Genomic DNA, 27,207 nt, shown 5'->3' on the forward strand with positions numbered 1-27,207 from the left:
CATATTTCACTTTGTTACTGATCATATACGTAACATCAGTAGCGGATCCAGGATCCGGAAACGGAGAGAGCGGAATATATAGTATTAGCTTGATTTAGTGCGGACATGATTATTTTTTTCGTTGTTTAGAGAGACGGCGAAGATAAACGGATGGAGCGGACATGGTAATTTTACGTCCCGATAAGAGGGAAATAGTCGCATGGAGGGGGCGACCTGCCCCCCTGATCCGCCACTCGGTAACATTTTGTTAATTTGTATTCAAATGAATTTCGAGCCCCAAAAATACAAATCCTGATCATCCATTTTCATCTTATTCCAGACCTGAAAATGAAAAGATTCACATCCTATAAAGCAAAAGGCATGATGAGAAAAAAGCTGTTTCAACAGTTACTAATCACGCAGTTTCATCCCCTCCAACACAAGTAGATTTTCCCAAACTCAAGTAAGCCAAAAACAAAAGCTTAAAGCCACATTCATTCCCATACAGGAATGCCGCGCCACACCTGCAGATTCGTCTCCACCTTTCGATTAAAACTTGAAACTAAGCTGAGAAGATGGTAACAACGACCTCCATGGCGACTCGCAGCTCGCTCGAGCTCATGCTCGATAAACTGCAGCAGCTGGAGGAGCAGCCGCCCGACACTCTGCCGCCGCTCCCCGCTAGGGCCCGGAGAGCCCGGCCGCCGCGGCCGCCGGGCAGGCATTCGCAAAGAAATGGAATTGCAGCTGCGTCTCACCATTTTCTGGAAAAGGTAATGTTGTGATTTCATCAGATTGATAAACATGCTTCGATTCAATTGAAATTGAGTTGTTTTTTCTGTTTACAGAAGCTAGAATTTGGGGAATTGAAAGAAGGAGCAGAGAGAGGAGTGTGCAAGATCCAGAAATGCTACCGCGGTTACCGTGTTCGTTGCTGCTATTGGGAGCTGAAAAGGGGAGTGATCGCCCTGCAATCGTGTAAGCGGTTAGAATACAATTTTTGAAAGCAAAACAATCTCAAAATTAATGTTCACTTCTGGTGCAGTTATTCGAGGCCAAAACGCTAGAAGGGGATACGAACAAAGATGCAGAATTCTTAGTGCTATTATCACAATACAGAAACAAGGCAGAAAGTATCTCGAGCTTCGCTCTGGTAAATCAATACGCCTTTAATTTATGCTCACGAGGATAAAACGGATGAACTTACGATTTCATCACCTGCTATTTTGATCTGCAGCCAGTCTGAATCCGAATCAAATGAAACGGCGGCAGCTAGAAGCGGAGAAAACCAAGGTTAAACGTTTGATCCGCACACAGAAATTAATCTCGATCTCCCTATTTTCGTAACAAAATCCAATTGAATTTTCCAGGATCAAACTCGAATTCCGCACACATCTCTGGTTGATCTTCAGAAGCGAGTAGTGAGAACAGAGGCCAAGCTCAGGGCGAAGAATGAGGAAAACGCCGCGTTGAAGAGGAGACTGTTGGAAATTGAGAAGAAATGGCAGCAGCGCGAGGAGAGGATGGCGTCAATGGAGAAGGAGTGGCAAGATCAATTAACATACATACAAGTGAGATCAACATATACATTTTCATTTGAAACTGTCAATTACCAAATCAACAAAAATATGAGCATGCGTTTAATCACGCAGGAATGCTTAGCTGCCACAGCTAAGAAGAATCAATCGCCTCAAATCCGATTTTCCAATCGATTCCAAAATCCAGAAAACGGAAGGGGTTTGCATATTCCGATGAAATCCAATAATAATGAGGTGGATGAAGACGATGAAGTTGGAGAGGAGCGAGTGTGCCTCAAAGTCCGCCCTCGCGAGGAGCTTCAGAAACTGAGTGTAAGATTTAAGGAATGGAAGAAAGAGTACAAGAATAAGCTAAGGAATGCACAATCAACCTTCAAGAAGACTTCAAAGAGCCACAAGAATTGGTGGGGAAGATTATCCAACTAATTAACTCGATCATCATTTAAATGTGCCAACAAGTCTCCCTATTCTTTCTCCCACTCCTCTATGCTTGCACAATTGTAAACATGTTGAATACCAAACATTATTTGAAATAGAAGATCTCTTCTAGTTTCATTAGATGTGTAGCACTAAAAGAGAAGACTACTGCTATTGTTGATATAAAATCATCTCATTCGAGAAGTACATGGGAAACTAACCGTTATTTAATTGAACTATAGTAGTACTACTAGTTAGTATATTTGTTGGGCCAAAGGCCCACAGCCAACTAGAGGCTGGAGCACTAGGTGGTGAGGAAAGGACAGTAGTAGCGGGTCCAATAGTAGTATAAACTTATTATGTACTTATAGGCTGAAATGACTAATATCCCAGTAATAACAACGATTATGAATTTATATACTTCCTACGTTCCTAAGAATTACTTTTTGCCATAAAAGTCTATCCCAGTTTAAGAGCCACATTTAGATTTTTTCATATTTGGTCATACAATTTTACCCCATTGTTTATTAAAAGTCATTATGTACATTAAAATAAACCAAAACAAAAATAAAAAGGGACCCACCTTCAACCAACTCATTTCATTTATTACATACTCCACCATCTCACTTCATTTATTACACACTTAACTCTTTCTTAAAACCCGAGCCATACCTATATCTAACTCCTAATCTGGGACAGAGGGAATAGTATTCATTTATCTTCAATCCAAACAATAAAATTTTCATTAATTTTTCTTTTTTCTCCGAGCTCAGTGCTATATTATTAATTAAAAAATTTATTATACTTAGTTAATTTAATTGTAAGTAATATTATTTCCGTCACTGCAAGGATGTGATCGATGCATGTCGGCGCGATTTCGGAATGCCACCCGTTGATGATTATGGCATCGAGATTGGGGGAGGGACGTCGTCGGAGGCGGCAGCGGCACGGGCGACGAGGACGAGGAGGAGTGAGAACCGAGGGTTGTATTTCTCGACTTTTTATGATTATGTAATTATTAAGTATTATGTAATTTTTTTAATGAAGTATTCGAATTTTCCTATATTCCGTGTCGATATTTTAATTTCGTAAATTGAATAATTGTGAATTTTAATTTTATTGCGGGAAGTCCTAGTGCAGGGGAAGTCCTAGTGATGTGGCAGTGGAATGGGAAGTCCTAGTGATGACGTGGCATGAAGTTTTTGTGGGAAGTCCCAGTGAAAGTCCTAGTGGGAGGGGCGCCACCAGAGATGCTCTAACTTAATCAAGCTCATTTTTTACTAATTAAGATACAATCATTTAACTTAGTAATGAATTACTGTAGTAATACTCCCTCAGTCACATGTTCTCGCACTTTTCATTTTAGACCGTAAATTTGGAATTGATTTTTTAATTTATTAAATTAGAATTTTAAGCATAATGAATAATGAGTGAGCTCTTAACTTAATCTAACATATTAATAAAATACATTAATTCTAACTACTGCTATTTATTAATTCTAACTACTAGTACTATTTATTAAGAACAAATTATTCGGTCCACCTCCATTGGATTTAAGCCCACTTTTATTTATTCATAAAACAACAAATAAATAATAACTTAAAAAATATAAAATGTGCACGGTGAGCAGGGCTTCTTCTTCGACCATTTTCTTATTCCACCCTCAAGGTGAGTTTCAGAAATTTTCTCCTCCCTTCTATTCTATCCCCACTTTTCAATATCCACAAAGAATTGACTTGGATGCAATATTCATAAAAATATGCGTATGTGAACAGTGCCGACCGTGTATCACTGTTCAAAAACCCAAAAAATGGGGGATTTGCGATAGGTTTCGGAACGTGGTTGGAGGTGATTCTTCCCTCAATTTTGCGTTTTCCAGTACCGTCCCCAATTTTGAGACACAGCCCCAACTCCAATTTTGAGAGAGAGACAGGACAACCCGCCTCCTCCGCCATCCCGCAGTATCAAGGTGTGCCCCCGGCGCTTCGGTTGTTAAATCGTGTTAGTTGTGTTATTCATTGAGCTGATGAACGCATCAACCGTTTTTGTTTATTTTCTGAATTGAAAAAGAGTTCTCTCTCGAACACCAGAATTGTGTTCAATAGCTCATTCACATGATCAAAGTATGTTCAATTCGACACCGATATCCCCCAAAACCTCCATATCGCCATCTCCCTCGCACCGCTAATTGATGTTTATTAGTATTATTGAGTTTTTTATTGACTTATTCTGCCATCATGAATTAGATTTCTTTTCTGCTTTCCTCAATTTCCGCATGATTAACCACTGCACTGTCATATTTTGAATCAGTTGGGTCCAACAGTTCTTCTTTGACTTGTTTTTGCGGCAGGATTATTTATCATGGTTGATGAATCATAACTCTGCTTTGGTGTGCTACTCATTCATGCTATGTCAATGACAAGCTCTTTGAGAAAGCTCGCGTCCTGCGTTATCCTTGATTTGGATGGAACACTTCTTAATACAGGTGGTGTTTATATTCTTTTGTAGAGATCTTTTATTCATATAAATGCCATTAAGATACGAAATTCCTTTAATGATTATCGTGCATAAATTGATCAAAATGGAAAGATAAGTACTTTTACTAGTCTTTCTGGAGGAATAGATTGCCATCTGCAGTAGATGATGAGCGTAGATTTACTGCAATATGGGCGCGAGATGAACTTTATAGGGCTTTATGTTGTGTCCTCTAGTGCTACTTATTTAGATTTCATTTATATTAGACGCCATTGTGCACGATGTCTTGAAGGCTTACCTGGTAAAGTATGGAAAGCAATGGGATGGAAGAAGATCTGATAGAGTCGTTGGAAAGACACCCTATGAAGCTGCAACTGCTATTGTTGAAGATTATGAACTTCCCATAACTACAAATGAGCTTTTATCAGAACTTTCTCCAATATTCTCCGAGAAGTAATGTTGCTTATCTTCTAGCTCCTCTCTTATTTATATTATTGATGAAGTTGGTAATTATTATGATCATGCATCTTCTTACTTAGCTAACAGTTGTGCATTGTTCTTTTTGAATATTTGGAACTTTTGGAATTGCATATCAATTTACGCTGGTGGGACATGCATGTTTTCCTTGTTTCATCTTACTAAAGCCTATTGTGTTATTTTGCAATGCGTTGTCTAGAAACTTATTTAGCAACTTGCTCTCATGAAGTACTCTCTCTCCATCCAACTCAAATGCCACATTTCTTGTTCATACGAGATATTATGAGTGTTTTTCAGAGTGTTAAGTGGAGAGAGAATAAAGTTGGATATAAAATAAAGTAGAGAGTGGTGTTTCTTTTTCTAGAAATGTCACTTTGAGTGGGACATCCAAAAAGGAAAATGTGTCACTTTGAGTGGAAAGGAGTGCATATTTCTTAGAGAGATTCTAATATTTTTCTTCAAATATAGAACAATGATTCTTTTTCCCGGTTTATGCAAAGTGAGTAACTTAGTTTCCAGGTTTTCTTACCTAAACTTTGCACAATTAAGGTTTGAGAAGAAGAGGCACACTTGGTTGATTGAGTAAATTATGCCATCTTTGCCTATGGAGATAATTTACTTTAGGAACATGTTGGCGCGGTTTTCATTTTCTCCCATTTGGTTTTCCTTGAGTTATTATCAAGTAATAAACTAGTATGTTTCAATTATGTTATTGGCAATATGTACCTTCTTTCTTGGTGAGGACTACCTAATTGTTATTTTAATTTCATATTAGGTGGTGCAGCATCAAAGCCCAACCTGGCGCCAACAGGTTAATTAACCATTTGAGGAGTCATGGCGTGTTGATGGGCTTGGCTTCAAATTCCTCAAAGGAAAATATTGAAACTAAGATTTCTTATCATCATGGTACTTGGATGTGAATCTGATTTTTGCACCCACATCACTGTTGTGTATGGTTTTCATTTGCATTTCCTGTGGCAATAAAAACTTGTAGGATGGAAAGAATCGTTCTCTGTCATTTTAGGTGGTGATGACGTCACTTCTGCGAAGCCATCTCCTGAGATGTAAGATTAATTAAACCTACTTTATCTTGCTACTTTGGATGCTTCTTTCAGAAAAGAAAGCCGTAATGGCCATATGACTTTGTGGTTTATCGTTGCAGATATCTTGAAGCTGCTAAGAGGCTGGAGGTAGAAGTTGCAAGTTGTCTTGTCATTGAAGATTCACTGTAAGTATTAGTGAAGTACTATGTTGCAATGGGTGGACAGTAATACTTTGAGCAAGTTGATATTTTGAGATTTGTGGTACTTGGATTTTTCTTCTGAGTACATTGAATGTGTTATTTTGCCATGGAAAACATTGCATGCTAACCAGATATGTTAGTTTCACAAAGCTTTAAGGACTAGAAATGGTATCACTCACTTTGTAGAATGAGTTTCTTATATTTTTACTCATGTACATGCTTCTTTCCTATAAATATGTTGTAAGTTTGTGTAAAATTAATAAAATTACAATGCTATTATTATTTCATGTATTATTTATAGGCCGGGTGTTGCTGCTGGTAAGGCTGCTGGAATGGAAGTGGTTGCTGTTCCGTCACTTCCTAAACAGTCCCATAATTTCACCTTGGCAGATGAGGTGATTAATTCCCTCCTAGACTTGCGACCGGAAAAGTGGGGCCTACCCGCATTTGAAGACTGTGAGCTGCTCTTTCCCGTCTTTGATTGCTTTGTTACATGCTATATTCTACATATTGATTTAGCAATTGCTGCAGGGTTGGAAGGTACTTTACCAATAGAACCATGGTACATTGGTGGTCCCGTCATCAAGGGCTATGGCCGTGGTTCAAAGGTTCTCGGGATTCCTACAGGTTTTTCCACAAACAGATGAATCAATTACTCTGGTTGTTGATAGAGTAGTTTGGTCTAACAAACTTGGTCTTGTGCTGCTCTTCCAGCTAATTTGTCGACTGAAGGTTACTCGGATCTCCTCTTGGAGCATCCTTCTGGTGTTTACTTTGGGTGGGCTGGACTAGCAACTCGAGGGGTTTACAAGATGGTAATGAGCATAGGTTGGAACCCTTACTTCAACAACACCGAAAAGACAATTGTGAGTCGTGCTTGTTTTGCTCTCTTCTGCAATCTGTTTTTTTTCTTTTCCCATTCTTATTGTATAAAATCATTACAGGAGCCATGGTTGCTTCATGATTTTAAAGAAGATTTCTATGGTGAAGACCTACGTCTTGCTATTGTCGGCTACATACGGCCTGAGGTATGTTCTCTGATCATTGTTTCACGCGAAGAAAAGATATGTAACCAACGTTAATGGTGTCGTTGTACAGACCAACTTTTCGTCGCTCGAGAGCTTGATAGCAAAGATCCACGAGGACGGAGAGATTGCTGAGAAAGCGCTTCAACTTCCCCAGTATTCCAAGTATAGGGATGATCCATATTTCAAAAGTTCCTAACACAGTTGCCAGTTTCTGGATGAAAAATTCAGACTAATGTTATTACTCAACTCATCAATTTATCAGAAGGCGAAAAATGTGATGGATGAATGCTTCAAAGTAACTCATTTTTATTTGGGGATTGTAATTAAAGAAATATCTTCATATTAAATAAATTATACTCATTGTAATTCAGCTATGAACCCTTGATCAATTGGATTGTAGTAGCGCCGAGTATTATATTCACAAGAATTCTAAGTAAATGAATGTGAGTATCGAATGATCATTTTTACCTCTATTTTCTTTTGCTTGGTATACGATATATTTCTACTAAATAAGAATCGCTATTCCTTCCCCAAGACATGGGTTCCATCATTCTATTCCTAATTTCCTATATCTATTCTTTTCCAGTCTTCATTCTATTTCTCATTTATTTCATTTCATCGTACGAAGCATGTCATAGGTTTGTACTACTAATTAACTACTCCCTACGTCCCACATTTGGAGTCACTTATTGTTATGACTCAGATTTTAAGAAAGAGTTGAAGTGTGTAATAAATAAAGTGAGATGGTAGAGTGTGTAATAAATGAAGTGAGATGGTGGAGTTGGTTGAAGATGGGTCTTTTTTGACTTTTGATTTTTGTTTTGATTTATTTTAATATAGATAATGATATTTTTATGTAATTTTGAAGAAGAATGAGATAAAATTGTATGACCAAATATGAAAAATTCTAAAAGTGACTCTTAAATTGGGACGGACTTTTATGGCAAAAAGTGACTCTTAATCTGGGACGGAGGGAGTAATGTGTTTGAATCGTCCAATTATAATTTCTTATGGAGACTTCAATAATACTCCCTCTGTCCTACATAATTTGGGACACTTTGCCCGGCACGGGTTTTAAGAAATCTAATGGAAGGTGAGTTGAAAAAGTTGGTGAGATGTGAGTCATACTTTTAAAGTATCAGTTTTATAATAAAATGTGAGTATGAATGAGTTAGTGGAATATGAGGTCCACTACCAAAAATGGTAAAAGTGAAATGTGTCAAATTATGTGGGACAGTCCAAAATGGAATACTGGGTCAAATTATGTGAGACGGAGGAAGTAGATTTTAGTTGTTAATTTGGTTGATAAGTTAATACTCTCTCCGTCCACGATTAAAAGTCTCATTTCTAGATGACGCAAGTTTTAAGAAATGTTAAGAAAAGTGGGTGGAAGAAAGTAGGAGTCCCACTTATATATATTAGTTTTAAATGATATGTGAGTGAAATGAGTTAGTGGAATGTAGGATTCATAATTACCATTTATAGTAATTATGAACCAGAACTCTTATTCGTGGACGGATCAAAATGGAAAAACGATACTCTTATTCGTGGACGGAGTCGGAGTGAGTAGTTGCTAACAGCAAGTTTTCGTTAATTGTTAAAAAACTTTACTTTTTTATTTACTTATAACATTTAATTTCTGGACCATATTGTTAACGTAAATAGAATCTAAATATTTTATTTTCTGCCTGAACATTTTATGAGTTGGTTATATCCTTTATCTTGGTAACATAGGTTACAAATTTGCTACTTCACTAATTGCTACAAAACTAATCCTAAAAAGCTTTTTGTGTTAATTTCGTGTAGCAAGATAGAGTACATTATTGTTCAGCAAAACACAGAAAAATTGGCAGCTCTCAGTAAAACAGTGCTCAAATATAGTTGGCATGTGGTTACATATATCTTATATAATTATATTCCATTCATAGACAACTCTAACCTCCATGTTTCTTGCAGCCCCATTCCTAAATGCAGTACACAGGAGCTTTGACGGGGCGATAAACGAAAGGTCTCACAGCATGAGAATAGCCAGAGGGGTGCTCGTAGCTGAACTTGACACCCGCACTTCCATCTCCAAGATGCGTGCAGTGGTTGTGGAAGCTGCTGATCGGCCTCGCTAGACAGGCATCCCAACGCTCACTCTCTGGCATCGTCTCAGCTACTGTGTATATCCCATTTGAATTTGTGAACGCCTGGTAGTTTAGGACTTCCCCGGACTTCGTTATGCAGAGCACAGCCACCTCAGCACCTGCGCAAGAATCGGAAAACTCAGGATATCTTGAACTTATAATGACTGCTTATGCCTTGAAAGGTTAACCGGGAACAAACAGGGCTAAACAGGATACTGGAAACAAGTGAAAAGGAGCAATGTATTTCATTCTCCAGCTATACCAGATCGGTTGCTGATTAAACTTGGCAAGCAATTGAAACAAATTGAAAACATGCGCGCTAATTGATATAATCGTGCATATCAGCAGAGATAAAGTGAAAACTCTATGCCTTATAGACCAAGTTCATCAGACAAGAGTGAAGAAGCCATAGGGTTCTAATCCATTGACAGAAAGATAGGGGCAATGCCCTTAATTTCCTCCCCAGTAGATATCAACACTCTCCTAATGAAGCTAGGATGCCGCCATCATAATCCTACATTATATCTAGCTTTGCGTTCCTCAATCCTTATCCCGCTGTTTATCATGAAACTTGGACAAATCAATCCTCTTGAAAGATCTAAAAACAAAAGCGACTGATAGACAAACATGGGATGTGTCCACACTCGAGACAAGCACAAAATGAGAAGCATAAAGTCATCAGGACAATCCAACATTTGCAGGTTCAGCAGAAGCAAACTTCTATGTGTCCAATCCGAACAAAAGCAACATCATCATGTTCTCAAAGAAGCCGAAGACAGCTGAATCAGTCATTAAATCATGAACTACTACACAGATCATTGATATACATAATTCACCCCAATATCTAGATTACTATTCACAGTCACTAAGAAAGTCATTTCAACAACTATATACAATTATCAACAAATCATTCTCTGGGAGTTTACATAAAAAAGGCGAATCACATCATCTTAGAGCATCACAATTAAAAGATTTATACTCCTCTTACGATACCTAATTGAACATAACCCTAAAATTTCTTATAAAATCAACTAGCTCGGTGAAAAATTGAATAAAAATTACAGGATAAATCACCCGCCAATATTGGCAAAAGCAATTAGTATAAAACTAAAATTGGAAGCAGAAATGAAAGGGGTTGCCTGCTAAAACGTGATCTTCGGGGCCGATGGAGGAGTCGGCGCACACGTCGCACACTACTCTGCCGTGGATTTCGCCGGTCCATGCCATCACTCCTTTTGCCATCAAAACCGTCATCAAAGCAGCCGCAATAAGAAGCTTGGACATTTGGTATGAAAACTACTTTCAATCTTTGCTACTGCACTAAATATGTGCTTCTTCTCATTCATTTCATCATTTCAATACAAATGCCACGCGACACTTTTATTCCTATGAATAGGAATTTTGTACAGTATATTATACCATAAAATTATCTATTTAAATGAATTTTCAGCAAATGCTAAACCGATAATTTTCTTATACTAATATAAATATTAGTAGCATTCTTTGAACCGTAGGTCATATACTAATTTAAGTAGGAGTAGCATCTAATATTCCCTCCGCTCCAATTCTGCGTATTACTAAGGTTTTTTTGTTGATGTGAAGGTGAGAGATTTGTGGACTTGCTGTTAGATTTGCTGAGGCTACCAATTATTTGGCGGAGATATATGAGTGAGTTAGATTTGCTACCTATGTCACAAAGCTTTGTTATGGTTTCTGATGGCTTAAACAAATTGTGGGGAACTTTATTTAGCCAAAAGATACTGTAGAATAGTTGGAGTTATCTGTTCTGATTCATCAACTCTTAGTGCCTATTTGGTAGGCATGTTAAGATAACACGAGATAATTAGAGTAAGATGGGCTTTATAAGTGCCTAACATGGGCCTCCTCTTATCGATCAAACAGTCAAATAAGCCCATATAACTCATATATATATAGGCTACCAAACAAGCACAATTTATGCCAGGAAAGTGATCCTCAATGTGCTCACTCTTGCTGCATACATGTCCATGCAAAAATCATGATTTATCCTTCTACTTTTACATGTGTAGAACAATATGTGTCTTGTTGAAGTAGCAGACTATATTTTTCCAAGATGTGGCCTAATGTTTTGTTTGCACTATTCAGCTTGAGTCCAATTATAAGTGTTGCAGACACTTAACTATCTTTTCTTTCTACCCATCATAACATTGAGTCACAGTTAATTACCTTACAGCAACAGCAGTAGTGTGTGCATGCCCCATTCCAATTTGGGTCTTGGGGCACATCATCATGTGATCACTCTGCCATGTTCAAAGTTGTGTGATACTCTATCTTCAACATTTCCATTTGGGGTGTCGAAAGATATTATTATCCATCTGAACTAACTTCTAACACCAACTTATTCCGGATATTCATAATTGATTAATTTGGTGTGTTTGGTATTTGATTCTGATCCTCATTCTTTGCTCAAGCCAAGAATCACCAATTTTGATCCTGGATGACTATTCTTCCTTCCCAACTAATGTGTTCATATCATACACGAGTCAATGAAATCGTTGTCTGCCATAACCATCAAGGGACCATACTCATCACCATCCACTCCATACTTTTGACCCTCTCTAAAAACACCCCTTTTTCTCCCAACTCACAACTCTGGAAACAACTGTATTTGGAACATCTGACAAATTACAGGTGACAACTTTAATGTCTTGCAACATCTGTGTGATGAGATCTTGTACATGGAAATGAGAGTAGTGTGTATAATTGAAGGGTGATAAGAGTGTGTATAAGCTTGGTATGTTGGTGGATTTAAATGCCAATTAACTGGATTTGGCGTCTGACAAAAAATACCCCTTTCTTATGGGACACCTTGCCTCTTTTTGTAAAGAAGCCGCATCATAATACTAGCTTCTTCTCCTGCTACTCCATGTGCTATGTCACCACTCCAAATTTATTCTCTAGTGAATGAATACCGACAAAATAAGTTAATAAATTATTGCCAATTAAACATACCTATGTTGCAATATTCACCTTACCTAACCTTAACTTACCTTTTAAAAAAAAAATAAAAATAAATTAATAACCTTACCTTACCTTACCTTATAAAATACTCCCTCCGTCTCCAATTAAGAGTCACACTTTTCCATTTCGGTCCGTCCCCAATTAAGAGTCACGCTTCATTTTTACCATAAATAGTAAATAGGTCCCACATTCCACTAACTCAATTCACTCACATTTTATTATAAAACCAATATAAATAAATAGGTCCCACATTCCATAACTTTTTCAACCAACTTTTCTTTATATTTCTTAAAACTCGTGCCTGGTCAAGGTGTGACTTTTAATCGGGGACGGAGGGAGTAGTTAGAAGGATTATATGATCAACAACCTATTCTTTCTCTTCCTTTGGATTTTCTAAGTAATTAATCTGCTTCTTCTTCTTTTGATTAATCTTTGTCTGTATATAATTACATAACCAAGTCCCAGGCAAACTCACTTTCACTTTCCCAATCTTCCACACACGTATTCTTGCATGGGGAGGTTTACAAGTAGACTCATCAATCCCATTTCAAAAGCCCAAAATCATGATTTAATTTGGTAAATCATGAATTCTCTCTTCTCATTCGTCACCACTCTCTACGCTCTCCTACTCCTCTACTTCCCCTCTCACTTCTACCGCTTCCTTCTCTCTCCCGCTCTATTCTCCACTTTAATTCTATTGCTTTATCTTCTCCGCCTCGGCGCCGCCCAAAGATCTACCCACTCCGACTCCACGCAACCGTCAACCGAAGAATTCCGCGAATCTACGGAAAAAAACGGATGCGATGAGAAGAAGGAAACGAGCCATTTGTGCGCGGAGTCGTTCGTGGAGTGGGACGTCCGAGCGCCGCTGGAGGTGATATACGAGGAATGCGAAGGAGATGACGATAATTCGGATTCGATCCGCCGGTACGCCTCGCTCTCGCTGTTTTACCCGGAGTCCGACAGCGACGCTTCGTCGGAGGGGGATTTCCCGGCTTGGGATGGAGAAGGGTTGATTGAGATCACGCTGGATGAGAAGAGGAGGAGTTGCGACTTTGAGGATGATAATCTGATCGAGATCAATCTCTCGCCGGGAAGATGACGTGGAATTCGGAGGGGATTGATTAACCCGTAGTTTTGGTAAATTGTGATGATGATTAATTAAAAGGAGAGACGTTTTCTGGGGTTCTGGGTTTTAGAATTGTATTACATCAAGGATTAACGCGTGGTTAGTTGCTAAACCCAAAGCTTCCTAATGATGAGCTGATTTATGTATTTACTGGTGTGCCCTCACAGGCCTAATCCAATTTTCCTTTTTATTTAAGTTTAATCGAATAGTTGTATAGTTCTTATACTCCCTCCATCTCCGATTAAGAGTCACACTTTTCTATTTTAGTCCGTCCCCAATTAAGAGTCACATTTCATTTATACCATAAATAGTAAATAGGTCATACATTCCACTAACTCAATTCACTCACATTTTATTATAAAATCAATATAAAAAATGGGTCCCACATTCTACTAACTTTTTCAACCAACTTTTCTTTATATTTTTTAAAACCCGTGTCCGGTCAAAGTTTGAGCCCTAATCGGGGACGGAGGGAGTAATTTATATGAATTCATTATTGGATCTATCAGTGAATGACTATTCATGTGGTCCTTTTTTTCATTTTCAGTCACATAGCATGGGTTTTGAATAAGACAGTCACTATTCTATTGTATGCACAAGAGATAATACGAAACTAAACGGCTAATAAATTTGGTTATAATTGAATTATTGAAAAGTTGAAACTTCTTTCTTAATTTTAGTAGTTGTAGAAAAATGATGGTAAAACTTCTCCTTTATAAAGGAGAAATCTTTTTGGGAAGTACACTTTTTTTCTCACTTTAATTTTTTCCTTTCGCGGTTCGGGCATGAGTGATTTATATACTTAAAAAGGTGGTTTCCATGGATTAGGCGAAAGGCATGTGGAAGTGAACATGGTTTGTGCTGTCCCTGAATTTCATTAGCGAAAGGGATATCACGATGAAGCAAAATTCCTTTTCTTGTGACTCTATACAATTACAATATTACAATTTCAATTTGTGTTGTGAGGTTAATCTTAACTTAGGTGACAACCATTATTTTATTAGTCTGATGTCCAAGTTCAATCATTTTTAATAACTTCAAACTTAACATCAAGATGAACTCGTAATTCATTAGAGAATTAAAATAACTCGCAACCAAACTGTTGGAATAAAGAAATCAAGTAATTGGAGAACAAGAAGCTAAGAGATGAAGTTATGACAACTGATTTCCTTATTCCAATTTTACTTGCTTGTGTTAAAAAATAAAATGCGAAAAATTAAATACTATTGCAGAAAGTAAAAAACGGGAAGAACTTTAAAGACTACATTGTGAATGACTTGAATTGAATTATCTCAATGGTTACACAACCTTTTATAGGCTCTAATTCTAGCTATACATGAAAAATATATTCTAATTATACTAATATCCTTTTATTTGATTTTCCATAATCTTTAATTGATTTTCTTCATTATTCTTGCCATAACTTCATCTCTTACCTTCTTGCTCTCCAATTACTTGATTTCTTTATTCCAACACAAACCATCTCAAAACATCTCAAAACAACTGCACGATGCAATCAAGAGTTTTATCCGGGCATTTATGATAAAAAGATGATCATTATTTTGAGCATATTCTATGCAAATCAACATAGTATATACGGTAATCATTTTTATTAAATTTCATAAATTGAATAAAATGTATAGAATTTTAGAACGAGAGATTTTGATCATGCGATGAGATTAGTGTGAGAGCTGATCATGAATATGACATAGAAATTAATCATACAAGATGTGATTAGGTTTACTGATTTGTGGATTATAAGTTTTGTATAAATCTGGAGACTTATGTGGATTTATAAACATGTATGTATATCACAATCTGTTATTGTCATGAGATTGATATTTTGTCACTTTGCTTTGCTGCAGTACTGAATTAATAGCGATGTCGACATATTAATGGAACACAGCCCCTTCCTCTCACAAACATCTTGGTTGTGCAACAGGAACAAGACCAGCAACTTTGGGTCTATATTATGTTTATCTATGCTCACATGTCTGCAAACGTTAGCCGCCACATTGATTTGTTTATAAAATTACTTATTTTATTCATACTTTTTTTATAGGTTAACTTATTATATTTTATTAATTATATTATAATCTTCACATATTCTAAAACTCTGAATCACCAAAAAAAATTGGATGTATAACCATTTTGGACTATTTGCTCCAGGCGAGGTGAGGTCTCACTTTACTTGATTAATAAATAGACTAAGTCTACGATATAAAAATGCAATTGCAATGAAACATTGGTGACTCTATGTACAGGAGATTCTACCGGTGTGACGAAAGGACCCCAGCCAGGAACTGCTTGCTACTAAATATGAATTGAGGAGAAAGCTTTACAATGCCCTTTGTCGTGAACCCGACCTTACTAGTGCTATGCGGGTGAATCCCAAGCTGCTAAGAAAAGTTCGTTTGCAAGTGTGACTAACCGATACATCTTCTCCGGTCGCTCTTGTGCTGTGTATAAGAAATTCAGAATGTGTCGTATCATTTTTCGCACACTAGCAAGTAACTTAATCTTTACTTTTACATATTACTACCAAAGGAATATGTTGAGTTTCTGTTTTCCCAAATCTAAAAGGGAGTGGCAAGCCAATTATGTTGACGTTGCTTTTTCTAAGCAAATCTATACTATGTGCCTAGATTAGGAATACTTTGCATCGAATCGAACTTTTCTTTACTAATTTTTTTGACAAAATCTATATTTGAAGACGGAATATATTCATTCAATACTAATGAAAACTAAAAATCTGAAAATTGGTCTAAATTGAAAGTGTAGTTTATTTTCTTTGAAATTATGATGCATGACCTATTCCATGTAGGGCAGATGTGGCCCGTTGCGTGTGATGGGCTGATGGAATGGAAGGGCCCAGAGAGAAAATGGGCTAGGAGTGCCATGTGGCAAGCCCCCAGGAGGATTTTAGATAATGAAATGGGAAAAGGAAATGAGATGGAGAAAAGGGATTGGACAACGATCGGAGACATGGAAGATAAAAAGGGATGATTGTTGCCCTTTGGTAACATGGGCTTTTCATTTCCAATTTAAATTTCATACATATCCATACAAATCCCTATTCCTAATCTCAATCCTAATCATATGATTAGACCTAATTCTTGGTCTTAAATTATTACTTCGTTCGTCCTATTCTAAGAAGTACATTTTTTATTTGCCACAAAATTTTATAAGTACTTTGTTTTGTGAATTGAACAGAGAGAAAAAAAAAAGTAAAATAAATAAATAAATAAAATTGAGAGAGAGTAGTGTTTTAATTATAAGCAATTTATCGAATAAAATGAAAGCGTATCAATAGTACGATAAAGAGAGTATTATATGAAGTACTCCCACCGTCCCAGATAATTCGTCCCAGTATTCCATTTCGGTCCGTCCTGCATAATTTGTCCCATTTCATTTTTACTATTTTTGGTAGTGTCCCCCCATATTCCACTAACTCATTCCTACTAACATTTTATTACTCCCTCCGTCCCGGCTAAGATGACACATTGCTTAGCCGGCACGAGGTTTTAGGATTTATTGGTTAAAGTGTTTAATTGGAGAGAGAGAAGGTGGGTGTAAGTATTAAAGTAGAGAGATAAAAAAAGATGGATATTTTAATAGGAGTGAGAAAAAGTGGTTGAGTGTGTTAATTGAAGAGAGAAAGTTACCAAAAAAAGAAATGTATCATCTTAGTTGGGACAAACTAAAAAGGAAAACGTGTCATCTTAAGCGGGACGAAGGGAGTATAAAACTCATACTTTAAAAGTAGGACTCACATCCCACCAACTTTTTCAACTCACTCCCCATTAGATTTCTTAAAACCCGTGCCGAGTCAAAGTGTCCCAAATTATCTCGGACGGAGGGAGTAGTATATAATTCCCCGAAATAAGAAAGGGAAATCGAAGGGAAAGGGGAAGAAGAAGGAGAAGGGGGGAGGGGGGCATATTATTTGGTGTTGGTGATGTGGATTCATTTCTGAATTCTTGGCCATGTACAACATTATCTCTTTCATCTTTATCTCACGTTCTCAATTCGTGTACTCTCAATCATTTATTCTATTCATAAAATCATCAAAGTTGTTATTGGTATTTAGCTTTAAGAGAAACAAGAGATGGATTATGACCTGGCAACTAAATTTGTAGATATTTTTCCTATTTCAACTATAGTTTTCTGAAAACAAACACTAAGACAAAAACTAGCCAATATTTTTTTGCGGAGACTAGGGAAGGTGCTGGATGGTGCCTTCCACATTTACTAATATTACAAGTGTGTCAACTCTTTTTGACACACTATATGTTTAGTGACACATTATTAATATATAAATGATGAGCAGGAAAAAATGGCTCTCTGAGTCAACTAACATCTCATATAGAAAAAGGTTTGTGGTTTACCTTTTGGCTTTTTTCCTTCTTCTTTTCAGTGGTTTGGTTCACTGACTTTATCCAAATTGCCATTTTTTTACAAAACTTAGGCCAATAGGCAAGCGTTGTTTATATACAATAAAAAATCGTCAAGACTTTAGCTATAATTATGCACTATATATATAATTATAAAGCGAAAAGTATATCAGCACAGTATGCTAGCAAAAGGGTGTTGGCGATTACAGTTGAAAGCTACTTCTTGATCTCACTTCAAGTTTTAATTTTTGATACTTCCTTTTCCACTCCTTTCCTTTGGGTTGGAGAGGAACAACTCTTTCATTTCAAGATTTCTCAAATACTCTAATTTTATCCTATATTGTTGTATTAGTTGCTCACCATATGAATATGTTACATTCAACTACAAGTCTACAATGGATTGTGATAATATACTAGGAAAAGAGCCTGTGAAGTTTTTAAAGTCTGATAATCTCCTAATGATTCCTTTTCTTGAGGAATGTAGATACATTTGAATTCAAGATTGTTTTCTATTACTGCACCTGTGGATAAAAACTCAAATAAATATAATGGTTGCTGTCTCACATTGTGTAAATGTGCAGGGTAGGCAGGGTGTGAGAACTTGCTGAAGCATAAATGAATCCATTCCCCAAAAGAGGAATGGATCCAGAACCAAAATTTCCTTCAAACTCTGGCAACTACCATGGGCGAGTTCACCCTCGATCACCATTCCCAGATGAAGTATTGGAGAAAGTCCTGTCATTCGTTGATTCACATAAAGACAGGAGCTCAGTCTCCCTTGTGCGCAAAGATTGGTATAATGCTGAGAGATGGACAAGATCAAAGCTTTTTATTGGAAACTGCTATGCAGTGTCACCAGAAATAGTGGCTAGAAGGTTCCGAAGAATTAAGAGTGTTACACTTAAAGGGAAGCCAAGATTTTCGGATTTTAATATGCTGCCACTGAATTGGGGTGCTAATGTGCATTCTTGGTTGGTTATGTTTGCCAAAGTTTACCCTTTCTTGTAGGAGCTGAGGCTGAAGAGGATGACCATTACCGATGAGAGCCTGGAGCTCTTGGCAAAGTCATTCCCTGGCTTCAAGGCTTTATCTTTGTCAATGTGTGATGGATTCACTGAAATTGGGCTCAAAGCAATTGCTAGTCATTGCAGGTGCCATCTGCTTTTATCTTTTATTATTAAGTTAGTTCATTTGTCTGTGTGTGTTGATTACTTTCTATTTCGGCTCCAGTTTTGGACCTTGTGGTTTTCTGGAAGCAATAGTACTTTATTTACTGGGGTTTTAATTTATTGACTTTTAGGGTGTGTTTAAAATTTAGGTTTTCTGGACAGCTGTAGCTTCTATTTTTAGATAGTGTGAAATGAACCATTTATCGGCTAGATGATGCAAAAGAAAATTTAGCTCTGTGTCCATGATAGAGAAATATGTTGCCAGCATATTGACTAATAAGCACCATATGATGACACTGAAAGAGGACATGCTTGACTATTTTCCAAGCTTGAAGTGGCTCTGAATTGATTTGTTCTTAACATTAATGAAGGAGATAATTTAATCTGTACATTTGTTTCTAGGAACTTGACTGAGCTCAACATACAGGACTGTAGAACAGAGGAGGTTGGTGGAGGTTGGTTAGGTTGCTTCCTGGAAAACTTTACTTCGCTGGAAATTCTAAACTTTACTTGTCTTATGGTGATGTAAATTTTGATGACCTGGAGAGACTTGTTAGTCGATGCAAACTACTAAGAGTTCTGAAGGTGAATGATAGAATTACTTTGGTTCAATTGCAACGGCTGATTGTGCATGTTCCTCTACTAACAGAGCTTGGCACTGGCTCCTTCCTGCAAGAACCTATGCCTCGCCAATATGAAGAGATTGAAACTGCATTTTGTAATTGTAGAAATCTCCAGGCTCTTTCGGGTTTGTGGGAAGCAACTCCCTTGTATCTCCCTCTTCTTTATGGAGCTTGTGCCAGTCTGACTTTCGTGAACATGAGCGAAGTACCCCTTCAAAGTGGTGAATTCGCAAAGTTTCTTGCTCACTGCCCCAATTTACGATGCCTTTGGGTAAGAATTTGTTTTTACTTCTTTATGAAATTTTATTATTGGAGAAACTTGATGATCATAAAATAAGAAAACGATATTGAAATCTGCTCCATCATATAAACTATCAGTTAAGTGCAAAATTAGCTAAACGCGCACTGAATGAGTGCCGTTCTCATTTTTCTATAAGACGGTTTCTCCCTGGATTGGCATTATTGCAGTTTCTTCCTTCTTTAAAGTAGTATACTTTAATGTCTCCTTACTTGTAGTCTATATCTCAAAGTTCCCTCCATATGTAGGTCATGGATTCAGTTGAAGACAAGGGGCTTGAGGCTGTTGGTTCGAGCTGTCCCTTGCTTGAAGAGCTACGTGTCTACCCTGCAGATCCATATGACAGGCATCATCGTGATGGAGTGACTGAATTGGGTTTCTTGGCAGTGTCTCGTGGATGTCCCAAACTCCACTATGTTCTCTACTTCTGCAGGAGGATGACTAATGCTGCTGTTGTCACCATAGTGCATAATTGTCCCGATTTTACCCACTTCCCCGTTAATGCATTATGACCCCGTACCAACCAGATTACTCACAAGCGGTCCCTTGGATGACGGCTTTGGTGCTGTTGTCAAAACCTGCACGAAAATTAAAAGGCTTTCAGTTTCAGGCCTTCTGACGGATCAGACATTTGCGTATATAGGCAAGTATGTTAAAGATCTTGAGACTTTGTCGGTGGCTTTTGCTGGCAGTAGCGATTTGGGAATGCAGTGTGTCTTGGAAGGCTGTCCTAAGCTGAGGAAGCTTGAGATTAGAGATTGCCCCTTTGGAGACTCTGCTCTCGTCTCTGGACGAGAGAAATATGAGATGATGCGGTCATTATGGATGTCATCGTGCAGTGTGACGATGAAAGGTTGCAGACTACTCGGGAGAGAGAATCCAAGACTCAATGTTGAAGTGATTAGAAAGGATGAAGACCAAGCTCACAAAGTCTACGTCTATCGTTCTGTAGCAGGGCCAAGGTGCGATTCCCCGCCATTTGTTCTCACACTTTGACAGTCATTCTTGGTCAGTCTTTGCTCTTTTCTCTTCTCTTATAATATAAACAAGTTTCTTCTAGATCTTTCACTAATGTCATGTTGACTAATCTGGGATTAAGGATGGATAACGAGGTAAATGTTTTAGGTTACTCTTACTATGATGTTTCTCTCCTTTGACTGTCATGATCAACATCTCCTGTTCTGTACATGCATGAATCTTTCAGTTTCAGTCTTTGTGGTGAACACTTTGTTATAATCTTATTTTAAATCCAAGGTGAAATGTTGCACTGAATGTACTTTGGTCAAGAATATTATCTTTTGGATTTTTGAATTTAGAAAATATGAAATGGCTGGAAAATGTCATTTTTTTACTAAAATAGACTGTCAATCCTAATTAACTAACTTTTGACTGGATTAGATTACTAATCCAATATTAATTAGAACTTAAATATAAACTAAATTTTTGACTTTAACATTTCTAAATAGAAATTAGCTTAATAAATAAAAGAAAATAGAATCAACAAGATCGAAGCCATCTCATTACCTTGAAACCAATCTTTCATCTCACTGTTAGCTCTCGGGGATGTGATCCTCTGCAGTGTTTATAAACACAGGATGAGGTGCTGTTCCAAAAACTACATCGTAACAATTACTTAAACAAGTCTACGATGATGAATTAAGCCATGTGTTCTCCATTGCATTTCTTCACAGTAAAAGAAATGACCATTTTTGGATCGTTTTTCTTTGTTCGGGATTCAAAGTCCAGAAGAGGAGCAATATTTTGGACACAAATTATAAAATGGTTGTACGTTTCGGACTAAAAATAGATTTTAGTCTTTCTTTTTTCTGTTCACTTAAAATGAAAGTGTTAAATTTGCAAATTACTAATGGGTACATCATAACATCACATAAGAGGACACTAGTTCCTAAATTCAGAAAATAATAGTAGTACTAACATTATATTTACAGCAGGCAAGAATTTTGATTGGCAAAAGCATGGGGGCCAACAATTATTTGTCTGAAAAGGTGAAAAACCATTATCAATAATCATTCAATGCACATATCGAGTTAACCGATCCAAGAATTGGATCACATATTTTCATGTTAGGCCACCAGTCCCCCACCTTAACTGGCATATGCATTAAATAATTAGTGCAATCCACCTTAACCTATTTCTTGTCATTGTAACATGCATGTAATTTGTGTCTTAACAAAAATAACCAGTAAGAATTAATCAGATGAACTATCACATTCTTTTTCATCAAATGCTAACCCAACAGTGATGCAACACTTGAACATGTTCTAGTCTCCACTTGATTCCATCACCATTCACCATGTGCAGAATCTGAAAATTAATCATCTTCATCACTAAAAAGGAGTGTTTCTAAATACAAGGGAAGCTCTAAAAAGAATCAAGAATGCCAGATTCCATTGAAAATGGTGCCTAATCTATTGGAAGACATCTTTCTGACAATTTTCTTAGCATCGGAGAACTGAGCCTCCGCAAGCTTCTCGATGTGTTTAAGGTATCCGGAAGTCGCAATCTTCTTCCTGGCAGTAGCGCTGCTGCTCGTCAGCGACGTCAATATCGAAAGCAGCAGCTTCTTGTTCACTGCATTGTTCACCTCCAGCATCCTCAGCACCAGTCCCAGATTCTGATCGCTCTGCACGAACTTCTTCCTATTCTTCGGAACCACAATCATGCTCGAGATCGTCTCCGCTGCCATCTCCCGAATCTCCACCGATTTCGAGTCTAGAAGCTTCACCAAAACCGGCATGAACCCGGCTTCCCCCATCACCTTCCTCCCTTCCTCCGAAGTCCCGGATAGCCAAAACGCCGTCTTCAACGAAAGCTCTTGGACGGAGACCTCGCCGCGTCGGAGGAAGTAGAGTATGTGATCCATGAATCCGTAATTCACCAGCAAATGTAGTGAATTTTGCGATGAGCAGCAGATGTTCACTATCCCTCTCAATGCCATCTCTCTTGTCTTCGTTGATAAGGCTGATTTGGGGCAGAAGACTCTCACCAATGCTCGAATTCCACCTTCTTCAATGATCATTTCCTTCACCGATTCATCGTTGCAAGCCATGGTTTGCAGCAAATCAACTGACTTAATTTTGATGATTTCATCTTTACACTTTGCGAGATTAACGAATAGAGAAATTCCGCCTTCCTCCACCACGAACCTTTTGATTTCTTCCACTCCGACGAGATTCTTCAGCACCGCACAAGCCAGCGCGACCAATTCCACACAGCCGCCGTCTCCGCCGCTGCTACAAATCTTCAAGAGGGTAGTGATCCCTCCATGTGACAAAATCGACCACGCATTTTCGGAATTCTCCGTCACTGAAAGCAGACACGTGGCGGCGAGCTTCTTACTCTCTTCTTCCCCCAATTCGAGAACCCTAATCAAAGGAGCAATCACCCCTGCACCGATCAATTCGCTCTTGCAAGACTCAATCTCTGCAATTAAACACACACACTTGGCAGCCTCTTGCTGAATTTCACCATCGAGAAATTTTACCAGAAATCCGATGAAATCATCCAGCTGCAGAGCGACGGTTACGTATCTCTCATCTTCTCGAATCACTTCACTGAAAGCGAGGAGCGCTTGCTTCTTCATCTCATCGCTCCCAATCCTGAACCTCGACAGCAAATCGACGACGTAGAATCGGACATCTTCCATCGACGCGGCGGCGCTCGGCCGGGAAACAACGATGGCGTCGCTGCGGGCGAGGAGTGCCGCGGCGTGGATGTCGAAAATGGTGGAGATGTGAGCGTCGATTTTGGCGGAGACGGCGTCGAGATCGCTCTGCATAAGCAGCTTCCCGCTGTAGGAGAGGTTCAGGCACTGCTTCGCGAGGTGGTCGCAGCTGTGGAGAGTGGCTAAGACGGAGTCGAGAAGTGGCGGGAGAGATGGAATTTGTGCGGCGGATTGGGAGTTGTGGATGGCGGTGAGATTGGAGGAGAGGTGTTGGAATTTGGAGCGGATGGTTTGCCATTTGGGGGAGAAGACTTTGACGGAATGGGAGAGAGAAATCAGTGATGAAATGAGGAGAATAGCTTGGTCCAGTGTGGATGAATGATCAGTTGTACTGCTTTCTTCATCCATTTCTGTTGCGCTTTGTGACAGAGTGCATGTGCTTCATATTAATTGGATGGTAGTATTACTATTATTATCTGAATCACTCACACCTCATAAAAAGGATAAATAAAATAAATATGCTTATATGAGATATATTTAAACAATTCAACTGATAAGTTTACTTATATTTTTATTTCTGGCAGCATTTACTTAATAAGGCATTTGCGGGAAGTGTAAGGGAGATGCAGATGTTAAAAACATGGTGATAGTTAGTTGTATGAGGGGTTTACTATTTTTAAGTGTTTTCGAGCAAGTATACTTGAGAAAAAGATTTGGAAAAATTAACACTATTCTTGATGGCGTGGACCAAGAGTCAACCATAAAAAAGTAGAAACATATTAAGAAGAAGAAATAAACAAGTGGACCAAGAAATGACCATAAAAACTTAGAAATGAAAAAATAAACAAGTGGAACTAGAAAATAGTACTAGTACATAAAATAGTACTCGTACATAAAATGGGAGTAGTAGAAACTAAAAAGGTTAAGAAGAAATAAACAAGTGGAGCATGAAAAAACCAGTAGAATCTAAGATGATAAAATTAAAAATAATATTCCTCTCGGTCCCAATAAATATGAAATGTTTATTTTTCGGCACAGAATTTTATATAGTATTGTTTTGTGAGTTATAGAAGAGATAGTAAAATAAGAGAGAGGATAAAGTAGATATAGAGTTATTTCTAATTTAAAAAATGTTTCATTTTTAATGGTACACTTCAAAAAGGAAAAGGTTTAATTTCCGGTGGGAAGAGAGGAAGTAGTAAAATAAACAAGTGGAAAACCAGTAGAATCTAAGATGATAAAAAGCCATGCGCTCTACAGCTGGGCTAAGACGGCTTTGTTTACAAATTTTGCACTAATTTTTAATTGATCTCTTAATCTAACCGACTCACTTTTGTTTTCCTTCTTTTAATCTGCCATTGACAACCTAGGTGCAAGCTCCCGAATCGGTTATCTTTGAAAGAAGTTGAAGATTTTTTCGATTGATTGGAGATGTTGAGAGTAGCAGGGAGGAGGCTGTCTTCTCTCTCATGGTTGTCTGCTCAGCCTTCCTCCGCCGCGCTCGCGACCAGTAATTCTTTCCCGGTCGCCGATACATCTTCCAACGGCCGCAGCCCATCCGTTTCTTCACCCTCACATTCATTTGCCTGCAACAACTCCTTTCCCAGTCTCTTCCGAGGTTCAGCGTTTTCTCATTTTATTATGGAGTAGTAATTATTTTATTCATCGCCCCCTTTTTAGCTTTTCGTTTTTTTGGAGATCAGATTGTAGGCGGGATTAGACAATTGAACTTTTGTTTTTTTGATCGCCCCTCTCTTCAATTCAAACACTGCCTCTTTGAATTGAACACCATTTTTTAGTTGTATTATTATTGAATTGCTCCCATTTTAGTACGTAGTATAAGATTGGGATTCTATTTAGGCGGTATTCTTTATTGGTTTCAGCATATGTTTTGACTGTTTATTTTGCTTGAGACTAGTTATGGGGATTCGCTGTCCATTTCAAATTTGTGCCACTCGTTTTCACTGGTATGATCAATCTTCTTTAGGGTCTTGTGGAACTGTTCTGTTGTGAAATAGCTCAACTTCCATAACAACTCCTTTGAAACAAATATGATTTTCAGGCATTCCAGAGTAAAGAGAGTATTATAGTTGTTATGATCTTATGGATTGTTGAATAATATTAGCTGTATGTCAGGCAGAGAATATACTTATTAGCTGAATAATATATCTTCATTCACATTATTATTCTCACTGCTATTAATTTGTCATTTTATTAGTCATTCCGTTATCTTTGAACACACTTCCTCTTCTAATTCGATACCACACTTATATCCAAGTTTATTTATTTCATGTAATTTTTAACTCCATGGGTAACTTAACTAAATGCATTAGCTGCATCTTGTCAGATGTTAAGTACTTAAGTGTGATTTGGTTCCATATAATTTGTACATAGTGAATGTGGTTCGTAAGTCAGTCAACTATTGTTGTTCACGTTATCTTGAATGCACATCTAGCTGGGCTCCTAATCTCCGCATTGTGTGTTGATGGTCGTTTCGCCATGGTTTCTTTCAGCAGGTCCTCTAAAATTGATATCTGCTACATATGTTCACAATACATGAACCTTTTGGTTAACTTTTGCAGGCTTTGCTTCTAATGCCATTGCTCCAGGACACGATATTGGTCTGGTTTCAGATCTTCCTACTGTGGCAGCTATTAAAAATCCTAGCTCAAAGATTGTCTATGATGAGCACAACCATGAGAGATACCCACCGGGTGATCCTAGCAAACGTGCCTTTGCGTATTTTGTTTTAACAGGAGGGCGGTTTGTGTACGCATCACTGGCCCGTCTCTTGGTACTCAAATTTGTTTTGAGCATGTCTGCCAGTAAAGATGTCCTTGCTCTTGCTTCTCTGGAAGTTGATCTATCCAGCATTGAACCTGGGACAACTGTTACTGTGAAGTGGAGAGGAAAGCCAGTTTTCATTAGGCGCCGTACTGAAGATGATATCAATTTGGCCAACAGTGTTGACCTCGGCTCCCTTCGTGATCCACAGGAGGATGCTGTTCGGGTAAAGAATCCTGAATGGCTTGTTGTTATTGGGGTGTGTACCCATCTGGGTTGCATTCCATTGCCAAATGCTGGCGACTATGGTGGTTGGTTCTGCCCGTGCCATGGATCTCATTATGACATATCTGGTAGGATCCGTAAAGGTCCCGCACCATACAACCTAGAGGTCCCCACATATTCCTTCATGGATGAGAACAAGTTACTGATTGGATGAGAAGTAACTTTCTTTTTTGATTTCCTGCACACAAGATCCAGAACCTGGAAGATTTTATATCTTTTTATGCTCGTTTGTAAGTTGTAATTTGTTCTTAACGCTGCCTCGTCATGCTTCATTTGACCTGAACAGAGGCTCAGAGGTTTGTCGAATGATTCTGGTAACTTTTTCTTTCATCCACCTATAAAGATTCGGTTTCTTAGATTATGATTCTCAGAAATAAGCTATGCTGTGGTGATCTGTAACTGTGTACTATGGCACATTGGCATTGGAAACTCTGTTGATTCTTTGATAATGTTCTTATCAGTAAACACTAAACATGGAATCAATCGATTAGGTTGCAGAGGTGCTGAAAACAATCTACTTAGTGTGGAAGTGCAGCGTTTTTCGTGTGCGACAC

The 27,207-nt window shown here is 38.0% G+C and overlaps 6 protein-coding genes and 1 pseudogene across 10 annotated transcripts; 5 read left to right on the top strand and 2 right to left on the bottom strand.

Moving 5' to 3' along the window:
* Window positions 1-310: 310 nt before the first annotated feature.
* Window positions 311-2,075, top strand: LOC125190654 (myosin-4-like). 2 transcript variants are annotated; one of them, XM_048088004.2, is made up of 6 exons: window positions 311-752; window positions 828-957; window positions 1,025-1,132; window positions 1,217-1,272; window positions 1,350-1,550; window positions 1,632-2,075. In XM_048088004.2, exons 1-6 carry the CDS (start codon window positions 555-557, stop codon window positions 1,941-1,943), a joined length of 1,005 nt encoding a protein of 334 aa, XP_047943961.1. In that variant the 5' UTR covers window positions 311-554; the 3' UTR covers window positions 1,944-2,075. The 2 variants fall into 2 exon arrangements, with proteins under 2 accessions (XP_047943961.1, XP_088914685.1); XM_089058559.1 differs by having other exon boundaries at window positions 1,350-2,075.
* A 1,453-nt stretch (window positions 2,076-3,528) lies between these two features.
* On the top strand, window positions 3,529-7,630 carry FMN/FHY (riboflavin kinase/FMN hydrolase). Of its 3 annotated transcripts, XM_048082330.2 has the most exons (12): window positions 3,529-3,602; window positions 3,710-3,903; window positions 4,285-4,419; window positions 4,676-4,862; window positions 5,662-5,792; window positions 5,881-5,950; window positions 6,049-6,114; window positions 6,431-6,585; window positions 6,661-6,756; window positions 6,844-6,995; window positions 7,074-7,157; window positions 7,228-7,630. In XM_048082330.2, exons 3-12 carry the CDS (start codon window positions 4,344-4,346, stop codon window positions 7,351-7,353), a joined length of 1,143 nt encoding a protein of 380 aa, XP_047938287.1. In that variant the 5' UTR covers window positions 3,529-3,602; window positions 3,710-3,903; window positions 4,285-4,343; the 3' UTR covers window positions 7,354-7,630. The 3 variants fall into 3 exon arrangements, with proteins under 3 accessions (XP_047938287.1, XP_047938286.1, XP_047938288.1); XM_048082329.2 differs by lacking the exon at window positions 3,529-3,602 and having other exon boundaries at window positions 3,609-3,903; XM_048082331.2 differs by lacking the exon at window positions 3,529-3,602 and having other exon boundaries at window positions 3,609-3,903; window positions 4,702-4,862.
* A 1,297-nt stretch (window positions 7,631-8,927) lies between these two features.
* On the bottom strand, window positions 8,928-10,722 carry LOC125187756 (uncharacterized). Its single transcript, XM_048084389.2, has 2 exons — window positions 10,426-10,722; window positions 8,928-9,405 (listed from the first exon to the last, which is right to left on the bottom strand). Exons 1-2 carry the CDS (start codon window positions 10,568-10,570, stop codon window positions 9,122-9,124), a joined length of 429 nt encoding a protein of 142 aa, XP_047940346.1. The 5' UTR covers window positions 10,571-10,722; the 3' UTR covers window positions 8,928-9,121.
* A 2,030-nt stretch (window positions 10,723-12,752) lies between these two features.
* Window positions 12,753-13,616, top strand: LOC125186312 (uncharacterized). Its single transcript, XM_048082664.2, has one exon. The coding sequence runs from the start codon at window positions 12,870-12,872 to the stop codon at window positions 13,386-13,388; it is 519 nt and encodes a 172-aa protein (XP_047938621.1). The 5' UTR covers window positions 12,753-12,869; the 3' UTR covers window positions 13,389-13,616.
* Window positions 13,617-17,874: 4,258 nt separating this feature from the next.
* On the top strand, window positions 17,875-21,165 carry LOC125187890 (protein TRANSPORT INHIBITOR RESPONSE 1-like; annotated as a pseudogene). The gene is made up of 3 exons (XR_016130462.1): window positions 17,875-18,960; window positions 19,381-19,872; window positions 20,148-21,165. The product of XR_016130462.1 is annotated as a protein TRANSPORT INHIBITOR RESPONSE 1-like (transcript).
* A 944-nt stretch (window positions 21,166-22,109) lies between these two features.
* Window positions 22,110-24,026, bottom strand: LOC125189988 (ARM repeat superfamily protein). Its single transcript, XM_048087193.2, has one exon. The coding sequence runs from the start codon at window positions 23,990-23,992 to the stop codon at window positions 22,292-22,294; it is 1,701 nt and encodes a 566-aa protein (XP_047943150.1). The 5' UTR covers window positions 23,993-24,026; the 3' UTR covers window positions 22,110-22,291.
* Window positions 24,027-24,794: 768 nt separating this feature from the next.
* LOC125189022 (cytochrome b-c1 complex subunit Rieske-4, mitochondrial-like) lies at window positions 24,795-27,009 on the top strand. The gene is made up of 2 exons (XM_048086185.2): window positions 24,795-25,202; window positions 26,167-27,009. The coding sequence occupies exons 1-2, from the start codon at window positions 25,016-25,018 to the stop codon at window positions 26,805-26,807; spliced, it is 828 nt and encodes a 275-aa protein (XP_047942142.1). The 5' UTR covers window positions 24,795-25,015; the 3' UTR covers window positions 26,808-27,009.
* The last annotated feature ends 198 nt before the right edge of the window (window positions 27,010-27,207 follow it).

The sequence above is a fragment of the Salvia hispanica genome, chromosome 5 (assembly GCF_029641045.1).
Source record: "Salvia hispanica isolate PSC_SH4W2 chromosome 5, Shi_PSC_v1, whole genome shotgun sequence".
In the NCBI taxonomy this organism is placed as follows: Eukaryota; Viridiplantae; Streptophyta; class Magnoliopsida; order Lamiales; family Lamiaceae; genus Salvia; species Salvia hispanica.

Excerpts from the sequence above, each read along its gene's own strand:
- LOC125187756 (XM_048084389.2), bottom strand. The coding sequence starts at position 10,570 with ATGTCCAAGCTTCTTATTGCGGCTGCTTTGATGACGGTTTTGATGGCA. Across the intron at positions 9,406-10,425 it reads CGAAGATCACGTTTTAGCAG|GTGCTGAGGTGGCTGTGCTC; the intron begins GCAACCCCTTTC and ends ATTCTTGCGCAG.
- LOC125190654 (XM_089058559.1), top strand. The coding sequence starts at position 555 with ATGGTAACAACGACCTCCATGGCGACTCGCAGCTCGCTCGAGCTCATG. Across the intron at positions 753-827 it reads CTCACCATTTTCTGGAAAAG|AAGCTAGAATTTGGGGAATT; the intron begins GTAATGTTGTGA and ends TTCTGTTTACAG. Across the intron at positions 958-1,024 it reads AGTGATCGCCCTGCAATCGT|TTATTCGAGGCCAAAACGCT; the intron begins GTAAGCGGTTAG and ends CTTCTGGTGCAG.
- FMN/FHY (XM_048082330.2), top strand. The coding sequence starts at position 4,344 with ATGTCAATGACAAGCTCTTTGAGAAAGCTCGCGTCCTGCGTTATCCTT. Across the intron at positions 6,115-6,430 it reads CTTGTCATTGAAGATTCACT|GCCGGGTGTTGCTGCTGGTA; the intron begins GTAAGTATTAGT and ends TATTATTTATAG. Across the intron at positions 6,996-7,073 it reads ACAACACCGAAAAGACAATT|GAGCCATGGTTGCTTCATGA; the intron begins GTGAGTCGTGCT and ends AAATCATTACAG.
- LOC125186312 (XM_048082664.2), top strand. The coding sequence starts at position 12,870 with ATGAATTCTCTCTTCTCATTCGTCACCACTCTCTACGCTCTCCTACTC.
- LOC125189988 (XM_048087193.2), bottom strand. The coding sequence starts at position 23,992 with ATGGATGAAGAAAGCAGTACAACTGATCATTCATCCACACTGGACCAA.
- LOC125189022 (XM_048086185.2), top strand. The coding sequence starts at position 25,016 with ATGTTGAGAGTAGCAGGGAGGAGGCTGTCTTCTCTCTCATGGTTGTCT. Across the intron at positions 25,203-26,166 it reads CTTTCCCAGTCTCTTCCGAG|GCTTTGCTTCTAATGCCATT; the intron begins GTTCAGCGTTTT and ends TAACTTTTGCAG.